This window comes from Rhinoderma darwinii, chromosome 10, assembly GCF_050947455.1.
Source record: "Rhinoderma darwinii isolate aRhiDar2 chromosome 10, aRhiDar2.hap1, whole genome shotgun sequence".
NCBI lineage: Eukaryota > Metazoa > Chordata > Amphibia > Anura > Rhinodermatidae > Rhinoderma > Rhinoderma darwinii.
The window spans coordinates 64,170,127-64,193,293 of record NC_134696.1 but is presented as its reverse complement, the minus strand read 5'-3'; the positions used below and the strand labels follow the sequence as shown (position 1 = coordinate 64,193,293).

Genomic DNA, 23,167 nt, shown 5'->3' with positions numbered 1-23,167 from the left:
CAAGTGACTGCCGATTTGTATAATATTTTTGACCGGGTTCGGTCAAAACGTGTTCGGCCGAACCTGGTGAAGTTCGGATTCGCTGCGAACCGAAGTTTTCCCGATGTTCGGACCGAAACCGGGTTCGGTTGTCCCGGTTCGCTCATCTCTATAGAAGATATTGGTTGTCTTTGACTAAGCTTCTCAGAAACTAATGATCTGTTATTTTGTAAGCTTGTTCTAGCTATAACAAAGTGACACGTTACAGAGAAGCAAAATCAAAGCCAATACGGCTGGATATTCTGTTGTCATTTGTGCAACAATGTATTGCTGTTAGTATAAGGGCCTGTTCACATCAATGTCGGCCTTCCGTTTATGTGTTCCATTAGACCTTTCCGTCTAGTCGACTATGCTATTGTTTCCGCAAAAAAAACGGAAACCTCACGTAACGGAAAGAAATTGCAACGGAATCATTACCATTGAAATCAATGCAAGAAGAAGCTATGGTTTCCATTTGGCTTTCCATTCATCGGTTCCTCCGAAGGACAGGTCTAATGGAACCCATAAACGGAAGGCCGGCGCTGATGTGAACACACCCTAATAAACATAATTACCAGACTTCGGCTATCACTCTAATTTCTGATTTACCAATACATGCCATTATTTGTAATATGGGTAGAAATCATTCCAGAATTTAATTTTTTTTAATCTCAGAAACGTGTTCTCGCTTTTTAATGTGGCTCCAGGGCTTTTCCATATTGAATAGACTAATGTGATTATAAATTTACCTTTGTATGTAGAAACTTACTTGAGGCACAATGATGGAATGCAGATCACCAGCAGTTGCCACCTCCTGAGCAAATGAAAAATATCTATTGGTTTCAAAGGCCACTGCAAATGTTTTAATAATATTAGGGTGTGATGCCAGACATAAGGACACACAATATTCCATTAGAAAATTCTCCTTCTTTGTTGATCTTTTCTTCATCAGTTTTAGAGCCATAACATTACCTAGAAATTTAGAACAATATAAAAACAAATTACTATACAGACACTCATATAAAATAATTCTATATGGCATTAAATACAGTTTATGTCATTTTATTACAGACACAAGTAGCTGACAAAATTATTTGTAAAATTAAGAGGAAGATGGAACAGTTTTAATAGCGTTTCAACTAATGGAAGGACTTATGAGACTGGAGAGTGCTGCTGTTTCTTAAAAACCTTGTTTCTAAATGTGTACAATCCTTTTTACCACATAACTGGAGTTTTAAATAATTTTCAGTGTCCCAGATTCAGCAAGGCAGTCCTAGATTCGGGAGGCTTTCCAGCTTCTTTTTGTTTCCCCTACTTTATAGTGCTTAATTCCAAATGGTACTGAGAGACGGGAGGACAATTGGTACTTGGGACATGATGCAATCATTATTTTATTTTTAAAAAAAGCCTTCACCTACTATCTCTATCCTATCTCCTCCTTCATTTATCCAAACTAAGCAACAGTCCACTATGACCATAAACTAAAATGTACATTGGATTGTGTTTTACACCCTACTGACTGGACCTTCAAACACTGTAGAAAGCAAACTTAGTATACAACCCAAACCTGGTATATCAAAGTTTTTCTAGGTCGGCAGAGTGCCAATAGAGGAAGTTTCCCTCACATACTGATTTTCTTTCACGACAAATTCCTCCATGCTAAAAAAATAATAATAAATCCCACATATCAGTCCATAGTAGCTAAGGCTACTAAAACACTAACCTAGGGCGTAATCACGCCTCAAGTACTGTAACAAACTAATTATTGGCATTTTACTAAATTAACTGGCTCTGCTTGAATCCATCAGGAAGCAGCCAGGTTAAAATTTCTGTTTAGCAGTAATACTAAGGCCTTATTCACACAGCCGTATTCGGTCCGTGGGATACGGACAGGGGCGGATTACAATGAGGGCAATCTGGGCACGTGGGGATGAAAGGGGGCCATGTTCGCCCCGGTTCTCCCGAACCGGTTGCTAAATTACACCTGGTTCAGATGAACCGGGCTGATGCGGGACCTCTTACCCAATTGTATCCGTGTCCTTAGGACGTGGATACAATTAATTACTATAGCGCGGGCGAGATGGTACTATGAGTTCCCGCCTCGCCATTCGGTGCTTTAACAATGACGCGGTCAGCGTGATGTCATCACGCTGACTGCGCCGTTACCCCTGGATGATGCTGCCTAGTTACTGACCAGTGCTATGTTGCTGGAGGACAGCGTGGGAATGGGGACAGGTGAGAATGTTTTTTTTTCTTCTGTGGGCAGCATTGGGGGCAATATCTACAGGGGGCGCTATCTAAACTGGGCAATTTCTACAGGGTGCATTTTGACTGGCATTATCTACAGAGGGCATTGTGATTGGCACAATGAAAGTAACCGAAGGGTTAATTTGTTTATCCTGTATAATCAAGCTGAGAATGAGATAGAGAGTTAATGATTATTAGATGTATTATTATTATGAGATAGAGAGTTAATGGTTATTAGATGTACGTACGTACGTACGTACGTACGTACGTACGTACGTACGTACGTATGTACATGGGCTATAGAACCCCAGGAAAGTTTAAAGTTCAGTCTAACTTGTTTTTTCCCAAAGATGGCGGCTCAGGGCGTTTCCACGGGCTGTGTCTTTGTCTAAGATGTATGTATGACACCTACTAAGATAGTTGGGCTAATACATGCATATAGCAACTCAAATGAACTGTGTGATATACGAATATGAACACCTATATAAGAAATCACATATGAAGCATTATTAGCGAAAAATAGACAATATTTTATTGAAAGACAAAATCGTTAAAAATAAGTACATTGGCAGTAGCATTACCCATAGAAAAAGGATCCCCACATAGGTCGGGTACCTCAGCCTCTATAGTAAAGTACAAATAGTGCATGCAAAGACTGGTACATAAGTAATATGATGACTATAGTTATAAACCATCCAAAGCAAAGTAATATAAAAAACCAGACAGCCGAAAGGTACAATTAAGGAGGCATACAGGCCAGAACTATGGGGGGATCAACCCCAACACGTGTTTCACATGTAGCTTCTTCCGGGGGCTATACCAGAAAGAACCAATATGTGGGTATATAAAGCACAACCCACCAATGAACGGCTAAAACATACAGCTGGTAACAAACAGCAATTTACCTTTAAAGTTCTACAAAATATAATCCCATTGGTAGATACCTCCCAAGTATCATCGCATGAAAACAAGAGGGTGTGGATCTGTGAGTTTGTTCACAGAACAAAACCCAGGTGGAGCTAACCACAATCACACTGGCCCGTCCCTCACAAAGGCCTTTGAGACTAGAAAAAGTGCCCGGGGCCCATGGTACCCTTAATCCACCCCTGGATACGGCCCGTGTGTTGGCTGCATTTCCTGGACCACACATAGATCAGGTAGCCATACCTCTAGAATCAAAGCATCCATGACGCTGTGAGTCACTGCCTCCCCATGAGATTACTTTCTCGTATTGAAAACATAATTACAGTATGGGACAGTATTCCCGCCAGGAAGCAGTGACTTCTAGCATCATATATGTTTCTGACGGATTGAACTCGGCCATTTGAATAAGACCTAATGCCTCTGTCAGAATGAATAAAGTTGAGCAGCGACAATCTATGTCTTTATAAGCATACATCAGGGCAGTACTGGCTGTACTGCCGTCAGGGACCTGGCCATAAATAAAAAAAAGGTGCCCGCTTTCTGGCGCTGGATTTGATTTTCACAGTGAGGCCCTTATGATTTCACTTTGGTGAAAGGAGCAAGTCCCATCACGGGGCCGGGGCTCGTTCCTTTAACCAAAGAAAAAAACATAAGAGCCTGCTGGAGAGTGAGATGTTCACATAATGCCGGCACCACCTCCTCCTCCACAGCGGCGTGACAGCTTGTGGGGAGAAGCCAAGGAGGGGAAAGTTTGTGAATAGCGTGGCAGCGGGAGTTTTGAGCCCAGTGGATGCATTGAGCAGGAGAAGCAGCATTCTTCTGACATAGTGAGTGATTTTGGTGTCAAGCTGCATACCTCCCAACTGTCCCAAATTTAGAGGGGCAGTCCCAGATTCCGGGCAGTATCCCGCTGTCCTGGGCCGCCGGGGTTATGTCCCGCAGATACAGTTGTACCCAATTTTGAAGCAGGGAGCCATCAGTTTCCTGCTTCAGAATTAGTTCATAGTTGAGGAGCAGGGGTAGCTCCTCCGCTCTCCGAGGACTCCACGGACACAGCACTACTTAATAAAATCTGTAAAAAGGTAATAAAATCAGCAAAAATACAATATGAAAGGCAGGTGGCCAATGAAAGTAAAACAAAGCCCCCAAAAATTCTTCAAGTATGTAAATGCAAAAAAGCCAAGGTCTGAAATTGTAGGACCCTTAAATAGTGGTAATGGGGAGATGGTCACAGGGGATCAAGACACTGCAGATTTACTAAATGGGTTCTTTAGCTCTGTATATACAACAGAAGAAAGAGCAGCTGATGTAGCTGCTGTCAGTGCTGTTAATATATCAGTTGATATACTGAATTGGCAGAATGTAGATATGGTCCAAGCTAAGTTAAATAAAATAAATGTACACAAGGCCCCGGGATCAGATGGGTTACATCCTAGAGTTCTTAAAGAGCTTAGTTCAGTTATTTCTGTCCCCCTCCTCATAATATTTAGAAATGTTCTAGTGACTGGTATAGTGCCAAGGGACTGGCGCAGGGCAAATGTGGTGCCAATTTTCAAAAAGGGATCTAGGTCTTCCCCGGGTAATTATAGACCAGTAAGCTTAACATCCATCGTGGGGAAAATGTTTGAGGGGCTATTGAGGGACTGTATACAGGATTATGTGACAAAAAATAGTATTATAAGTGACAGCCAGCATGGTTTTACTAAGGACAGAAGTTGTCAAACCAACCTGATTTGTTTTTATGAAGAGGTGAGCAGAAGCCTAGTCAGAGGGGTCGCTGTGAATATAGTGTTTTTGGACTTTGCAAAGGCATTTCACACTGTCCCTCATAGACGTCTAATGGGTAAATTAAGAACTATAGGTTTAGAAAGTATAGTTTGTAACTGGATTGAGAAATGGCTCAAGGACCATATCCAGAGTGTTGTGGTCAATGATTCCTACTCTGAATGGTCCCCGGTTATAAGCGGTTTACCCCAGGGTTCCGTGCTGGGACCACTATTATTCAACTTATTTATTAATGATATAGAGGATGGGATTAATAGCACTATTTCTATTTTTGCTGATGACACCATGGGGAGGGGTAGAGGAAGGAGAGAGGATATTTGAGGGAGGGAGCTTATACCTGAGCTGTGGAGTGAGATAATACTAAAAGAAGCACTCCCACTTTTTTTTATTTCTAAGACTGCATGTTATCTTACCCTAAGTAGTGTAATGTTACAGCCTTTTGTTTTGTATCGCTAGCAATAGAAATTTTGTCTTACCATTCTTACTGCTCCACCGCCATATTTATCTGTTATTTTCTCCTTCCCTCTGTTCTGGATATGGCTTCTCCAGCGTGAAACTTGCGTCCACACGCAAGTATATCCTTCCTGCAACTCCCACAATGCCTCGTACAGAGGAGAAACAGCTATAGGCATGGCTAGCCTAGTTCATCTTCCCGTTCTTCCAGGGCTGTGACTGCAAATCCTACATGACAGGGAAGCCCATCAACCCCTGCCAAAAAACAGTAAGTGTCCCCTGTAGATAGGGCCCATATAGTGCCACAGTACCTATGTAGTTAGTGCTATACCCCCCGTGTAGATAGCGCCACCCTCCACCTGTAGATAGTGCCACCCAGCCCCTGTAGATAGCGCCACATCCCCAACCCTGGATATACACACACACATCGCTCCCTGCAGATAGAAACCCTCCCCCAGTTACCGCCATTAGGGCTGCCTATGGGAGCGAAATCCCGAGCCGGAGCGTAGCCGACGATCTGGCTGGGTATGCCACTCCTGGAGGAACAGGTGATGTCAGGGGCAACCTCTAGGAGAGGAATCCCCGGCAAGAGCATCAGCAACTCTCTGATATATGGACAGTGACGTTAGGGGCTCTTCCAGGAGCGGAATCCCCAGCCAGAGCATTGCCGACTTAGTATACCAAAGCATTATATTTGCGATCGGAACATCGCATTGTAAAGTCCTCTAGTGGGACTAAGACAAAAAAAAAAAAAAAAAACACGGTTAACTAAAGCTTATGGGGAAAAAGAAAATTATAGTAAGTATAAAAAAAATTACTTTTTTTTCCATAAAAAGGGGCTTTATTTAGTAAAAGTGTAAAAAAAACCCTCACATATATGGTATAGCCGCGATCATAATGACTCAAACAATAAAGTTAACACATTTAAAACAGCAAAATTCCTTTTTTTTCGACCCCCCCAAAAACTTAAATCAAACAGTACCAATGTAGACTACACCTTGTCCCGCAAAAAATAAGCCCACATATGGCTACATCGACGAAAAAATAAAAAGTTAGAGCTCTTAGAATGCGCCGATGCAAAAACAAGCACGTTTTTTTAAAAGGGTTTATATTGTGCAAGCGTAGGAAAACATATAAAACCTTTACATATTTGGTAATCGAGCCAACCCATAGAATAAAGGTAACATGTTATTTACGCCGCATAGTGAATGGCGTAAACTTATAACGTCACAAACAATGCTGGAATTGCTGTTTATTTTCAATTCTCTCATAAAATAAAGTTATAAAAGTTAATTAATATATTATATGCACCCAAAAATGGAGCAATTGAAAAATACAACTTGTCCCGCAAAAAATAAGCTCTTATGCGGCTATGTTGGCGGAATAAAAAAAAAGTTATGACTCTTGGAATGCGACAGTGAATAAACAAAAAATAATTATTGGTCATTAAAGGGGTATTCCCATCTCAATGATCATAGCTTAAGTTGTTGCATGTGGAAAAATAGGCATATTTGTAAATATCTTCTTTTTTAAATTGTGTTGCATTCAGAAGATAATCCATCCGGTCCACCCCATGTCTTTTGGTTGGTTTGGAAATAGTTTCCAATGGTTACGGCCACCGCTAGGGTCCTGCAGCGGTGACCGCGCTTGCGCAGTTTCTACTGTGAATTTCCCTAATAGACTGGCCAGGTCCTCTGGTGTGCAAATTGAGCATGCGCAGTAGCTCTCAGTCCGTCCACCTCACTCCTGCTCTAATGAAAGTGAATAGGACGGCTCCTGGGCATGCGCAGTAGTCTAAGGGCCAGTTCACACGGAAACCGTGTCAGAAAATGCGCCAAATAACGGACGAAAATGACTCTCATTGATTTCAATGGGAGGCGGAGGCGTTTTTTTCCCGCAAGCGGAAAAACCGGCTCCCGGGAAAAAAAAGGGACATGCCCTATCTTCGGGTCTTTACGCTTCTGACCTCCCATTGACATCAATGGGAGGCAGAAGAAGCGTATTTCGTGACTTTTTTGCCCATGGTGCTCAATGGTCGCGGGTGGAAAACACCCCAAAAAACGCTGCGAAAATCGACCTGCTGGCAGAGCAAAATCTGCCTCAAAATTCCAAACTGAATTTTGAGGCAGATTTCTGCCTGCAAAAACATACATATAGAGATAACAGTGTTTAGTTTAGAACAAACACTTTGTGTTTCAGATCGCTTCTGCAGCACGTGTCTCACAGCGTACCACCCGCAAATCTTCACAAGCAGAGGAACAAGCAGCAGGGAAAAGAGGAAGATTGATCAAATCATGGTAGGAAATTTGAATGGATAAGTTCAATAGGGTTATTTTTGATCATACATGTGTGCTGGCCAAAAAAAAAATGGCCACATGGGAATAACCCTTTAAGGACAAAAAAGACCTGGTCATTAAGGGGTTAAGCATTAGATGGAGGGTGCAAAACAAAATCTTTGCCATGGGTCGTAACTACCGCTGTAGCAGCCGTAGCAGCTGTTACCGGGCCCGCGGCATGAGGGGGACCATGCCGACATGGCCGGTGACGCCGCTAGCAGCCGTTACAGCGGTAGTGATGCCACTACGAGGTCCGTGACGCCCGGCCCCTAACATTTATGGGCTGGGCGGCACGGGCCCCCTCATGCACGGTGGTGTCGCAAGCACCAGAGGGTGCCCCGGTGATAGCGACAGCCACATTCACTTGTATCTGCATCCTCAGGACACAGATACAAATTAATGTTATAAGTTGCATTCCACGTTAGACCTGCAGCCTATAAGGCACTGGGAAGACTCCCTGCACAGGCCGGCGTGATGACGTAACTGCATCACGCTGGTCTGCGCAAGGCGTCCCGCTCTGAGGCAGTTCAGCGCTCCGTCCGTCGTGAGAACGGGGCACGGTAGGTATAATATATATTTTTTGGGTGGGGCTCTGTGGCAATATACAGGGGGAGAGAAGGGTGGCACTTTATACAAGGGGGAGCAGGGTGGCACTATATACAGGGGGGACAGGGTGGCACTATATACAAGGGGGAGCAGGGTGGCACTATATACAAGGGGGGGGCAGTGTTGTACTATATACAAGGGGGGCATGGGGCACTATATACATGGGAAGCAGTGTGGCACAATATACAAGGGGGTAGCAGGGTGGCACTATATACAAGGGGGAGCAGGGTGGCACTATATATATATATATATATATATATACAAGGGGGGAGCAGGGTGGTACTATATACAAGGGAGGGAGCAGGATGGCACTATATACAAAGGGGGAGGAGGGTGTCACCATATACAAGGGGGGAACAGGGTGGCACTATTTGGAAGGGGGAGGTCTGTGTGGCGCTATCTACAGGGGGTCTGTGTTTGGCACTATCTACTGGGGGCTGTATCTGGCGCTATCTGCAGGGGGCTGTGTGGCACTATCTACAAGGGAGGGGGCTGTGTAGCACTATCTACAGGGGAGGGGGTCTGTGTGGCACTATACACAAGGGGGGCCATGTGGCAATATATACAAGGGGGGCTGTGTGGTACTACATATACAAGAGAGGGCTGTATGACACTATACAGGGGGGATGTGTGGCACTATACACAAAGGGGAGCTGTGGCACTATATACAAGGGGGCTGTGTGGCACTATATACAAGGGGGCTGTGTGGCACTGTCTACTAGGGGGGCTGCATGTGGCAGAATCTACAGGGGTCTGTGAGTGGCGCTATATCTAGGGGGCTGTGTGGCACTATATACAAGGGAGGGGGGCTGTGTGGTACTATATACAGGGGGGCTTTATGACAATATCTTCAGGGGGGCTGTATGCCACTATCTACAAGGGGGAGGTGGGGGCGCTATCTACAAGTGGGGAGTGACGCTGTCTACAGGGGGCTGTATAGCACTGTCTACAGGGGTGCTGTATGGCACAATCTACAGGACGGCACTTCTACAGGGGGGGCTGCGTGTGACACCTAGGGGGGGCTCTGCAAAAGTTTACTATGGGGCCCAGTCTTTCCTAGTTAAGCCCCTGCCCTGGGTGCAGTTAACCTAGCAATGCCTCTGGGCTGGTAATTATTGGTATTGATCATTTTTAACTCCTTCAGTGTTGTTATGAGTTTTTTTTTATTACACTTTCTAGTGATTTGTTGTTTGTCATTTCCATCTATTATTTAAGAGACATTAGTAAAAGTTATGAGTCACTTATGCTTCCTTGACAAATATATTTCTGAGTGACAGTAGTTACCTTGCATCTTTGGTATGTTACATTAGTTGCAACATATTGCCATATTGACGGAAAAACATAAAAGCCACGGCTCTATGAATGCGCCATTGCAAAAACGAATATTTTTTTTTAAAGGGTTTTTTAGTGTGTAAACTTAGTAAAACATAAAAACCCATGCATATTTAGTATCGCCATAATCGTACCAACCCATAAAATAAAGGTAACATGTTATTTACGCCACATAGTGAATGGTTTAAATTGAAAACACGAAAAACAATGCAGGAAAAGCGTTTTATTTCTTCAATTCCTTCCCAAAACAAGTTTATTAACCCCTTCAGGACACAGACACATTTTTCAAATCTGACATGTTTCACTTTATGTGGTAATAACTTCGGAATGCTTTTACCTATCCAGACTCTGGATACCTAGATTCTGAGACTGTTTTCTCGTGACACATTGGACTTTATGTTACTGGCAAAATTTGCTCGATACATTAAGTATTTAATTGTGAAAAACACCAAAATTTAGCGAAAAATTGCAAAAATTTGCATTTTTCTAAATTTATATGTATCTGCTTGTAAGACAGATAGTAATACCACACAAAATTGTTGCTAATTAACATCACCCATATGTCTACTTTAGATTGGCATTGATTTTAGAACATCCTTTTATTTTTCTATGACATCACAAGGCTTAGAACTTTAGCAGCAAATTCTCACATTTTCAAGAAAATTTCAAAAGGCTATTTTTACAGGGACTAGTTCAGTTGTGAAGTGGATTTTAGGGCCTTATATATTAGAAACCCTTGATAAGTCACCCCATTTTAAAAACTTCACCCCTCAAAGTATTCAAAACAGCATTTAGAAAGTTTCTTAACCCTTTAGATGTTTCACAGGAATTAAGGCAAAGTAGATGTGACATATTCAAATTTCCTTTTTTTTTGCAGAAATTCAGTTTTCATCTATTTTTTTTGTAACACAGAAAGTTTTACCAGAGAAACGCAACTCAATATCTATTACCCAGATTCTGCAGTTTTTAGAAATACCCCACATGTGGCCCTAGTGTGCTTATTGAGTGAAGCACAGGCCTCAGAAACAAAGGAACACCTAGAGGATTTTGGGGCCTCCTTTTTATTAGAAAATATTTTAGGCACCATGTCGGGTCTGAAAGGCTCTTGCGGCGCCAAAACAGTGGAAATCCCCCAAAAGTGACCCCATTTTGGAAACTATACCCCTTGAGGAAATTATCTAGGGGTATAGTGAGCATTTTGACCCCGCAGGTTTTTTGCAGAAATTAATGGAAGTAGGCCGTGAAAATGAAAATCTACATTCTTTCAAAGAAAATGTAAGATTAGCTAATTTTTTCTAATTTCCACAAGGACTAAAAGGAGAAAATGCACCACTACTTTTGTAAAGCAATTTCTCCCGAGTAAAACTACACCCCACATGTGATCATAAAAGGCTGTTTGGACATACGGCAGGGCTTAGAAGGCTTTTGGTGCTCAAATTTAGCAGGAATGGTTTGCGGAGACCACGTCGCCTTTGCAAAGCCCCTAAGGGACCAAAATATCTGAAAATCTAAGGCGGCTCCTTCATTCGACATGTTCAGTCTATACACCTCAATCAATCAATCAATCAATCACACTAGAGGTCTTTGTACAGTTTTTGAAGCATTACAAAAGTCAGACTATACACATGAATGTATTAATTTTTTGATGAGCCTATTGGAAATTATTCTAACCGAAAACTACTTTCTGCATGTTGACACTTTTTATGCCCAAAGGAGGGGAACGGCCATGGGATCAAATGTGGCGCCCACATACGCGTACATGTTTATGGCGGCTTTAGAAGAAGGTGCTGTCTATGTGTCTCCCCACTTCACTAGGGTCTTGAGGTGGTGGAGATACATAGATGATGTCTTCGTCATTGGGATGGGCTCCCAAGAGAAGCTAGAGTGTTTCTTTTCATTTCTTAATGAAATGGATAGCGACATTAAATTCACCATGGAATCTTCAGTGACATCATTACAATTTCTTGACACGAGAGTTTTTAGAAAAGACAATAAACTAATTACTGATCTGTATAGCAAACCCACAGACCACAATAATTTGTTGAGGTTTGAAAGTTGTCACCCTCATCCAATGATTGCCTCTCTCCTTTTTAGCCAGATGTTGAGGGTGAAAAGGATTGTACAGGATCCCTCCACGTTGGAAATCAGACTGATAGATATGTCCCAAAAATTAAAATATCGCAGGTACCCTAAAAAACTATTAGACAACAAAAGATTGAAAGTGGATGAGATTTCGAGACAAGATCTTTTAAAGAAAAAAACACAGACCACATCACATAGATTAGCATTAGTATCTACATACTCCCATAAAAGCAATGAATTTGCAAAAATTATCAAAAACTAATGGGGGATATTAAGGAGGTCCTATGATAAGATTCCAGAATTTAAAGCCCCACCACGCATAGCCTATCGTAGGACTAAAAATCTGCGGATGTGGGGGTCTTCAGTTAAAAGCTACCAATCCTTTTTAGCACCTAAAAAATTGGGTTGTTTGCCTTGTTTGGGTTGCAACAACTGTAAAAACATGGCCAAGGGTGAGGTTTTTTTTCACCCGACAAAAGGTACTATACACAAAATTAAACATCATTTATCATGTAAATCGGATTATGTGGTATATATTATACAATGTCCCTACAAATTAATATATGTAGGTGAAACTACCCTCGAATGTAGAAAATGCATTAATAACCACAAGTCAACAATCCGTACTAAAAAGATTGACTTACCTTTGCCCAAACACTTCGTGGAAAAAAACGACGATGAAAACGATTTTAAATTATTCATTGTGGACCATGTGCCCCGCCATAGATAGGATTTCAAAATTAAAATGATTGGAGCTTGAATGGATCTTTAAATTAGATACCCTATCCCCTAGAGGCCTTAATGTGGATTTTAAGATCTTTCCCAGTTTCTCTAGATAATCCAGGGTGGTACTTTGATATGAACATCTGCCTGTGGTTCCAGCATGATTTCTATATCCCTCTCTTCTCTTTATGGGTAGGAAAACGATAACAGTTTGATTACTGAATAAATATGTATATCTTCTTTAGTTTAAATATTCGATAATATGACCATATTGGATATGTTGTCAATATTTTACTCTTAAAATATGTACTCTATTTTCTTAACTTTTAGAGACTAATGTTCTCAAGTTTCGCTTCCAGGATCGGCTGACGACACATGTAAACTGCTCCTGAAATGTTTATCTGTTTTTCTGTTCTCATTTAGTATTTTAAACAATGTATTTATCCATAAAATTGTATCATCTTCCATTATTTCATTATTCGCAATCTATTTGAAATAAATATCATCCTATATGGTAGAGTGGTCCCATATATATATATATATGCTATAGATTATACGCATCTCTCTATCTATCTATCTATCTATCTATCTATCTATCTATCTATCTATCTATCTATCTATCTATCTATCTATCTATCTATCTATCTATCTATCTATCTATCTATCTATCTATCTATCTATCGGATACAATGTCAAAACAAATTTCTATTCTTCTTTGCAATATGAGCATATGCGGGGACCTGACATATATCGTTATGGAGATGAGTCACGTATACACATAATATACTGAGTTTGTGGTTACATAAAATAGTGCTTTATGCATCAGATACTGCTAGTATCATACTAGATATTCATATTGTTAATTATTATTATATTATATCACTTACCAGTCGAGTAATGTCAGTTTGGGATAAATACGAGGTATGAGAAAACAGAGTTGCCCTCTTTCAAGATGGCGATACACATTGTGAGTGAGTATCACGCATGCGCGAATTGACGCTATGCGTCATAACGCATACTAACGTCTAGTAGGATGTGACGTAGTCTATGGACATGCAGAGTTGACACTGTGGGACGCCAACAGCCAATCCAGCGAGGTTAGGATGTTTTTAATGTTTAATAATTAACACTTGCTGTGATACTGTTCATATCTTACTACACATACGTAGCCTATTGTATTGATTGGCCTTATTAATGTACTATGATATTTTCACTATTCACATGTAATATTTGATGTATATATCCCTAAGTATATATCACTATATTCATAAGGGATCTTATTGACACAATATTGTGTATGTTAACCTTACAGTTTTATCACTATTTTATGAAATGTGTGTAATTGGTTTTCTGATTTTGAACTGCATATAAATGTGCTTTGTGTGTCACACTGTTATGCTTGAGAAAGGCTCACACTGAGCTGAAACGTCGCACGTGGATTTAAAGGATATTTTTTCAAATATTTGGTAGTGCTGCCTCCCTTTCTTTTGCCTATACTGAGGGGTCATTTTGGACTGTGACCCAAGAGGCGTGCACCCAATCTAATCTTCCTGATCCTGTGATGCTGATCTATATCTATTTAAGGCTGCTCCTTCAATTCCAGGCACTGCCATGTGTCCACACAACATATTTTGACCACTTTGGGGGTATCTCTGAACTCGGTACAAATAGGCCAATAAATGTTGAGATGCTTTTCTCCACTTTCATGCTCTGAACAATCTGTCCTATAAACAAAGCATTTGTGAAAAAATTGTAAATGTTTTTTTTTTCATGCCAGATTTCCACAAGATTCTGCAAAAAAACCTATGGGGTTAAAAAGTGATCACACCCCTACAAAAAAAATTATTGAGGGGTGTAGTTTCCTATATGGGGTCACCTTTGGGGGTTTCCACTGTTTTGGTCCGCGAAACGCGACATGCACTGAAAACTATTCTATCCAAATCTGCGCTCCAAAATCCAAATGGCGCTCCTTCTCTCCCGTGGGTCCAAACAGCAATCTATTACCACATATAGGGTATATTGCCGTAATCAGGAGAAATTGCTTTATAAATGTTGGGGTGCTTTTTCTCCTATAGTCACAGACTAATTCCAATAAATTCAGCAAAAAAACTGTGGGGTCAAAATGTTAACTATACCCCTAGAAAGATTCCTTGAGGGTGTAGGTAACAAAATGGGGTCACTTTTGGGGGTTTCTACAGTTTTGGTCCCTCCATGGTGTTGCAAATGTGACATGGCATCGAAAACCATTCCATCAAAATCTGTGCTCCAAAATCCAAATGATGCTCCTTCTCTTCTGAGACCTGCCGTGGGTCCAAACAGCAGTTTATTACCACATATGGGGTATTGCCATAATCGGGAGAAATTGCTTTAAAAATGTTGGGGTCCTTTTTCTCTCTTATTGCTTGTAAAAATTTTACATTTCTACGTTTTTTCAGAAAAAAATTTGATTTTCATTTTCACAGACTAATTCATAAACTGTTAAGTCAAAATGCTAACTATACCCCTACAAAGATTCCTTGAGGGGTGTAGTTTCCAAAATGGGGTCACTCTTGGGGGGTTTCCACTGTTTTGGCACCACAAGACTTCTTCAAACCTGACATGGTGCCTAAAATATAGTCTAAAAAAAAAAGGAGGCCCCAAAATCCTCTAGGTGCTCCTTTGCTTCGGAGTCCTGTGTTTCAGTCCATTAGCACACTAGGGCCACATGTGGGATATTTCTAAAAACTGCAGAATATGGGCAATAAATATTTCTCAGGTAAAACCTTCTGTGTTACAGAAAAAAATGTATTACAGATAAATTTTGGCAAAAAAAAAATGTATTTGTAAGTTTCACTTCTACCTTGCTTTAGTTAATGTGAAATGCCTACAGGGTTAAATTTGCAATGCTTTTTTGAATACTCTGAGTGGTGCAGTTTTCAAAATGGGGTGATTTATGGGGACTTTCCAATATATAAGGCCCTCAAAGCCACTGCAGAACTGAACTGGTCCTTGAAAAAGTAGCCTTTTGACATTTTCTTGAAAATGTGAGAAATTGCTGCGAAAGTTCAAAGCCTTGTAACGTCCTAGAAAAATAAAAGGACGTTCAAAAAAGGATGCAAACATAAAGTAGACATTTGAGATATGTGAAATAGTAATTATTTTGTGTGGTATTACTATCTCTTTACAAGCAGATACATTTAAATTTAGAAAAATGCAAAATTGCTAATTTTCTCAAAATGTTGCTGTTTTTCACAAATAAATTTCTTCACTAACATAAAGTACAATTTGTCATGAGAAAACAATCTCAGAATCACTTAAAAAGGTAAAAGCATTCCAAAGTTATTACTAAATAAAGTAACACATGTCAGATTTGAAAAAATCGGCTTAGTCCTCAAGGCCAAAACAGGCTCAGTCCTGAAGTAGTTAAGTACAACATAAAAAGCCTTTACGTACAACATAACAATTCATTCTCATGATATGCAGCGCCAGGGAGAATCCATTATTTTCACCACTGATGATGAAGGGCAGCCAATGTTTCGGGATAAACTCCAGGCAGCAACTTAAATATAATTCTCATTTAAAGAAATTAACTGCTTACCGCAGTTTTTTATGACATAAAATGTATGTTATTAATAAATGTTTAGGTTTAAAAGTGTGCAACCTATTGTCCTATAAACTCTGCATAGTTTTTGATCCAAGTCATCTACCTTTAAAATATGACTGTTAGGCGTAACGTGGCTTAGATGACAGCCTAGGAAAACATGTGTGCCTGAGTTCCTGAGATCCTGCATTACCATCCTGTTAATATCTACACCCTCCAGCACCTGTCCCACACTGTGCTGGCCCATACGCAGCTTCTTCATAATTACCTCAGTATCTGTTTCTATTGTTCTTGTATACCCAGGACTGGTTACCGTCTTCAGGTACCTCCGTTGGCGCTGACGTCACCATCTTGCTACCTTAGACCTCACCTTGCTTTGGTACGGCCATTGCTGTGGATCTTACAATTATATAAACTCCTAAAGCATTATAGTGATGGGCCAATGCTCCTAAAGAGGCATCCTCCCTCTTTCAATGCAAAGGCAACTCCTTAATAAATATATATACAAAAGAAGTACACGGAGTATAAAGCCAAATACACTGGAAGCCAAGTTAGTGCAAGAATCAGAAAGACCTTACCCATATAAAAAGTCATAGAAACCTGGATAACATGTATAGGACGCCAACGCGCGTTTCGCTTCCTCAGGGGGTGCATGTTGTCATATTGAAGTTGTAGCCTTAAATAGGGGTGGACCCAGGTTCATTTATCTAATTATTCTGCCTCCATGAGAGTTCGGCGCATGTCCGTCAATGCGACTGGAAGTGAGGCATGCCCCACATCCGGCCTCCAGCGCCGCAGCGCACATCTGGGTTCTTGACGCATACAGGAATACCGGACATGCGCAGTGCGCATAGGGAGGCGGGAGCGGAGCAGGCGACACCCCCGGCAACGTACGAACGGAGTGCGCACCTCATAGGACACTTTGGACAGAGAAGAAAAGCAAGGTAACATATAAATAGTCCTCTGCTAAAGTGGTTAATCCCACCCATTCCAGATATTCACAAAACATCAAGGACAGGGGAAATGGCAGAAACACTGCATAATTAAAAGTGACAAAAATTGACCAAGTTATGTAATGATGGGGGTAGGGAAACAGACAAGTGAGCCCTAATCTACCCGCCACTCAGTCCCTGCCTACTTGCAACGACCCGCCCTAGGCGACGGGGTACAACTGGGCGATGGTCCCTACGCTAAATAAGTGCACGACAGACATACAGACAAGGGTACACAGAAGCTAAGGGAAATGGGGCTGTTGCCCACGGCAACACCGTGAGCAACAAGAGTGGGGAACGAGCCGAGTCAAACCAGGAGTGTATGAGGTACCAAACGCAGAGCAGGAGAGTAGTGAACAAGCCGAGTCAAACCAGGAGTGTACAAAGTACCAAACGCAGAGCAGGAGAGTAGTCAATAAGCCAGGGTCAATATGAGGCAGGGTCAAATAGATCCAGAAGCTGCAGCAGGGCCAGGAAACCAAACGAGAAGAATCACAAGCAATGAGGAACAGGAAAGGCAGGTATAAATAGACAGAGGGCGGGAGCTAGCTCCGTCTGGCCAGGCTGTGATAGGCTCTCCCACTCCTAAGCCTGCCATCTTGAGTGGTGGAATATGGAGTCAGTCTGACAGACATAGAAGCAGGTGCAGACTGATGCCTGGCAGAAGCTGTGCCTGGCAGATCCTTTACAGTACCCCCCTCTTATGAGGGGCCACCAGACCCTTTCTAGGTGGACCTGGTTTATTGGGGAAACGAAGGTGGAACCTCCTGACCAATACCCCAGCGTGAACATCCCGGGCGGGTACCCAAGTCCTCTCCTCAGGCTCGTATCCTCTCCAATGGACCAGGTACTGGAGGGAGCCTTGGACCATCTTGCTGTCCACAATCTTGGCCACCTCGAATTCCACCCTCTCAGGGGTGAGAACGGGGACAGGAGGTTTCCTCGAGGGAGCCAAGGACGGGGAGCAGCGTTTAAGGAGGGAGGCATGAAACACGTGTACTCGAAAAGATGGGGGCAACTCCAGTCGGAAGGAGACAGGATTGAGGACTTCAATGACCTTGTACGGCCCTATAAGCCGGGGAGAAAACTTCTTGGACGGGACCTTAAGGTGCAAGTTCTTAGACGATAGCCACACCAGATCCCCGACCATAAACAAGGGGTTAGCAGAACGTCTTCTATCTGCCTGAGTTTTTTGTATGCTCTGGGACGCCTCTAGGTTCTTCTGAACCTGGGCCCAGACTGTGCACAGTTCCCGATGAACGACCTCTACCTCGGGATTGTTGGAACTACCAGGTGAAACGGAGGAGAACCGTGGATTAAACCCAAAATTACAGAAAAAGGGGGAGACCCCTGACGAGTTACTGACCCGGTTATTAAGGGAAAATTCGGCGAGGGGAATGAATGAGACCCAATCATATTGACAGTCAGAGATAAAACACCTTAAATATTGTTCTAGAGACTGATTAGTCCTCTCAGTTTGGCCATTAGTTTCAGGATGGAAGGCAGAGGAGAAGGACAGATCAATCTCCAACTTTTTACAGAAGGCTCTCCAAAACAATGAAACAAATTGTACCCCTCTGTCATAAACAATATTGACAGGGACCCCATGGAGACGCAGGATGTGTTTGAATAACAAGGTAGCTAACGTCTTAGCATTGGGTAGTTTCTTGAGGGGCACAAAGTGGCACATCTTACTGAAGCGGTCTACTACAACCCACACCACCGACTTGCCTTGAGATGGAGGCAAATCGGTGATAAAATCCATGAAGATATGGGTCCAAGGTCCCTGGGGAATGGGCAAAGAACATAGAAAGCCCACTGGTCGGGACCTGGGAGTCTTGGACCTAGCAGAAACCTCACAAGCGGCGATGTAGGCCTTAACATCTTTAGGCAACCCAGGCCACCAATAGTTTCTGGCAATGAGGTGCTTGGTACCCAGGATGCCTGGATGACCAGATAGTGTGGAGTCATGATTTTCCCTAAGTACCCTTAGCCGGAATTGCAGGGGAACAAACAGCTTGTTCTCAGGAAGGTTCCCGGGAGCTGAACCTTGATCAGCCGCAATTTCAGAGACTAAATCAGAATCATTAGAGGAAATGATTATACCTGGAAGCAAAATACAAGCAGGATCTTCCTCCGAAGGAGGGCTGGCCATGAAGCTACGCAACAGTGCATCAGCCTTAATATTTTTAGACCCAGCCCTATAGGTAACCAAAAAGTTGAATCTGGTAAAAAATAACGCCCATCGAGCTTGTCTCGGGTTTAGCCTCCGGGCAGATTCTAGGAAAACCAGATTCTTGTGGTCGGTAAGGACCGTTACCTGGAGCCTAGCCCCCTCCAGGAAGTGGCGCCACTCCTCAAATGCCCATTTAATGGCTAAGAGTTCGCGGTTGCCAATATCATAGTTACTCTCAGTGGGCGAAAACTTCCTGGAGAAGTAGGCACAGGGACGGAGATGGGTGAGGGACCTGGTACCCTGGGACAAGACAGCCCCCACTCCCACCTCGGATGCATCAACCTCCACGATAAATGGCTCCATTTGGTTGGGCTGAACCAGCACCGGGTCCGAGATAAAGCACTTCTTAAGGACCTCAAAAGCCTGGACAGCCTCAGGAGGCCAGTGGAGGAGATCAGCACCTTTGCGAGTGAGATCCGTAAGAGGCTTAGCGATGACCGCGAAGTTAGCAATAAATCTCCTGTAATAATTAGCGAACCCCAGGAAGCACTGTAACGCCTTCCGGGAGGCAGGTTGGACCCATTCCGCCACAGCCTGGACCTTGGTGGGGTCCATGCGGAATTCATGAGGAGTGAGGATTTGACCCAAAAATTGTATCTCCTGCACCCCAAACACACATTTTTAGGTCTTCGCAAACAGTTTGTTTTCCCGAAGGACCTGGAGCACCTTCCTGACATGCTCAATGTGGGAGGACCAGTCCTTGGAAAACACAAGTATGTCATCAAGGTACACTACAAGAAATACACCCAGGTAATCTCTAAAAATCTCATTTATGAAATTCTGGAAGACCGCGGGAGCATTACACAACCCAAAGGGCATGATGAGGTATTCGAAATGACCTTCGGGCGTGTTAAACGCAGTCTTCCACTCATCCCCCTCTTTGATGCGGATAAGGTTATACGCCCCCCGTAGATCAAACTTAGAGAACCATTGGGCCCCCTGAACCTGATTAAAGAGATGAGGAATCAAAGGAAGGGGATACTGGTTCCTTACAGTGACCTTATTCAAGTTACGGTAGTCAATGCATGGCCTAAGACTCCCATCCTTCTTCCCTACGAAGAAGAAGCCAGCACCTACCGGAGAATTAGAGGGGCAAATGTAACCCTTGGCCAGGCATTCCTGGATATACTCTCTCATGGCTTCACGTTCGGGACAAGAGAGATTAAATATCCTACCCTTAGGGAGCTTAGCTCCTGGTACCAAATCGATAGCGCAATCGTATTCTCTATGAGGAGGTAACACTTCAGAGGCCTCCTTAGAGAAAACATCAGCGAAGTCCTGAACAAACTCAGGTAGCGTGTTCACCTCCTCAGGGGAAGAAATAGAATTAACAGAAAAACATGACGTCAAGCATTCATTACCCCATTTGGTAAGATCCCCAGTATTCCAGTCAAACGTGGGATTATGCAACTGCAACCAGGGAAGGCCTAAAACCAAATCGGACGATAATCCCTGCATCAACAGTACAGAGCACTGCTCCAAATGCATGGAGCCAACAAGGAGTTCAAAAACAGGGGTATGTTGTGTAAAATAACCATTAGCAAGAGGAGTGGAGTCGATACCCACTACCGGGACAGTTTTAGGCAAATCAATCAAAGGCATAGCTAGAGACATAGCAAATTCCACAGACATGATAGTAGCAGAAGACCCTGAATCCACGAAGGCACTGCCGGTAGCAGACCTACCACCAAAAGAGACCTGAAAGGGAAGCAAGATTTTATTAAGTTTCATATTTACGGGAAATACCTGTGCGCCCAAGTGACCTCCCCGATGATCACTTAGGCGCGGACGTTTTCCGGCTACTTATTCTTACGCCTGGGACAGGTGTTCACATGATGCTTGTCATCCCCACAATAGAAGCAGAGACCATTCTTCCTGCGGAACTCTCTACGTTGTTGGGGGGACACGGAGGCCCCGAGTTGCATAGGTACCTCCGAGTCTTCCGTGGAAGAACGAAGCAACGGAACCTCGGGAGGCATCATGGGGAAGTCAGAGGAGAAAACACAAAAACGTTCATGTTGTCGTTCCCTGAGACGTCGGTCAAGTCGTACCGCTAAAGCCATAACCTGGTCTAGGGAGTCAGAAGAGGGATAGCTAACTAGCAGGTCTTTCAGGGCAATTGACAGACCCAACCTAAACTGGTACCTTAAGGCAGGGTCATTCCAACGAGAAGTTACGCACCACTTCCTAAAGTCAGAACAATACTCCTCAACAGGTCTCTTACCTTGACGTAAGGTCACCAGCTGACTCTCGGCAAAGGCAGTCTTGTCAGTCTCGTCATAAATGAGTCCGAGAGCCGAAAAGAAAAGATCAACGGAGGAAAGTTCAGGGGCGTCAGGAGCCAAGGAGAAGGCCCATTCTTGGGGCCCTTCCTGGAGCCGGGACATAATTATACCTACCCGCTGGCTCTCAGAACCTGAGGAGTGGGGCTTTAAGCGAAAATAGAGCCTACAACTCTCCCGAAAGGAGAGAAAAGTCTTCCGGTCCCCTGAGAACCGGTCAGGCAACTTGAGGTGGGGTTCAAGAGGGGAGGTGAGGGGCACTACCATGGTAGCATCAGGCTGGTTGACCCTCTGAGCCAGGGCCTGGACCTGTAGGGAGAGACCCTGCATTTGCTGAGCCAGGGTCTCAAGGGCGTCCATAGTAGTGTCAGGGACCAGGGTAGACTAGGTATATGTGCTTGTGATTTTGTAATGATGGGGGTAGGGAAACAGACAAGTGAGCCCTAATCTACCCGCCACTCAGTCCCTGCCTACTTGCAACGACCCGCCCTAGGCGACGGGGTACAACTGGGCGACGGTCCCTACGCTAAATAAGTGCACGACAGACAAACAGACAAGGGTACACAGAAGCAAAGGGAAATGGGTCAGTTGCCCGCGGCAACACCGTGAGCAACAAGAGTGGTGAACGGGCCGAGTTGAACAAGGAGTGTACGAGGTACCAAACGCAGAGCAGGAGAGTAGTGAACAAGCCGAGTCAAACCAGGAGTGTACAAAGTACCAAACGCAGAGCAGGAGAGTAGTCAATAAGCCAGGGTCAATATGAAGCAGGGTCAAATAGATCAAGAAGCTGCAGCAGGGCCAGGAAACCAAACGAGAAGAATCACAAGCAAGGAGGAACAGGAAAGGCAGGTATATATAGACAGAGGGCGGGAGCTAGCTCCGTCTGGCCAGGCTGTGATGGGCTCTCCCACGCCTAAGCCTGCCATCCTGAGTGGTGGAAGATGGAGTCAGTCTCACAGACATAGAAGCAGGTGCAGACTGATTACCTATGGGCGTAGACACAGAAGCTGTGCCTGGCAGATCCTTTACAAATGACTTTCTTAATGCCTAATTGGCCGTTCTTATGCTTTTGACCAAGTTGGCATTGTAAAGAGACGTGTATGACGCTGACCAATCAGCGTCATACACTTCTCTCCATTCATACCCAGCACATAGTGATCTTGCGAGATCACTTTGTGCTGTCTCTTACTCACACATTAACTTTACTGATGTGTCTTGAGAGTGAATAGACATAGCTTCCAGCCAGGATGCGATGTCTTTTCACAATCCCGACACATAGGTAACGTTTGAGTGGGACTTAATGACAGCAAGTGTGATCTCGATGAGCTGTGCTGTAAGTCCCACACAAACGTTACTGATTTGTTGGGATTGTGAATAGACATCGCGTCCTGGCTGGAGGCAATGTCTATACACTCTCAAGACACTTCAGTAACCTTAATGTGTGAATAAGTGACAGCACATAGTGATCTCGCAAGATCACTATGTGCTGAGTATGAATGGAGAGAAGTGTATGGCGCTGATTGGTCAGCGTCATACACTTCTCTTTACAACGCCCAATTGGTCAAAAGCTA

At 43.3% G+C, this 23,167-nt stretch overlaps 1 protein-coding gene across 1 annotated transcript in view; it reads right to left on the bottom strand.

Annotated features, from left to right (window-relative positions):
* LOC142662605 (serine/threonine-protein kinase SBK1-like) overlaps positions 1-23,167 on the bottom strand; it is an 89,317-nt gene that overhangs the window by 42,385 nt on the left and 23,765 nt on the right. Inside the window, exon 3 of the mRNA XM_075840817.1 lies at positions 788-990. Coding sequence (XP_075696932.1) covers positions 788-990 — 203 coding nt within the window. The remainder of the gene's footprint in view (positions 1-787; positions 991-23,167) is intronic.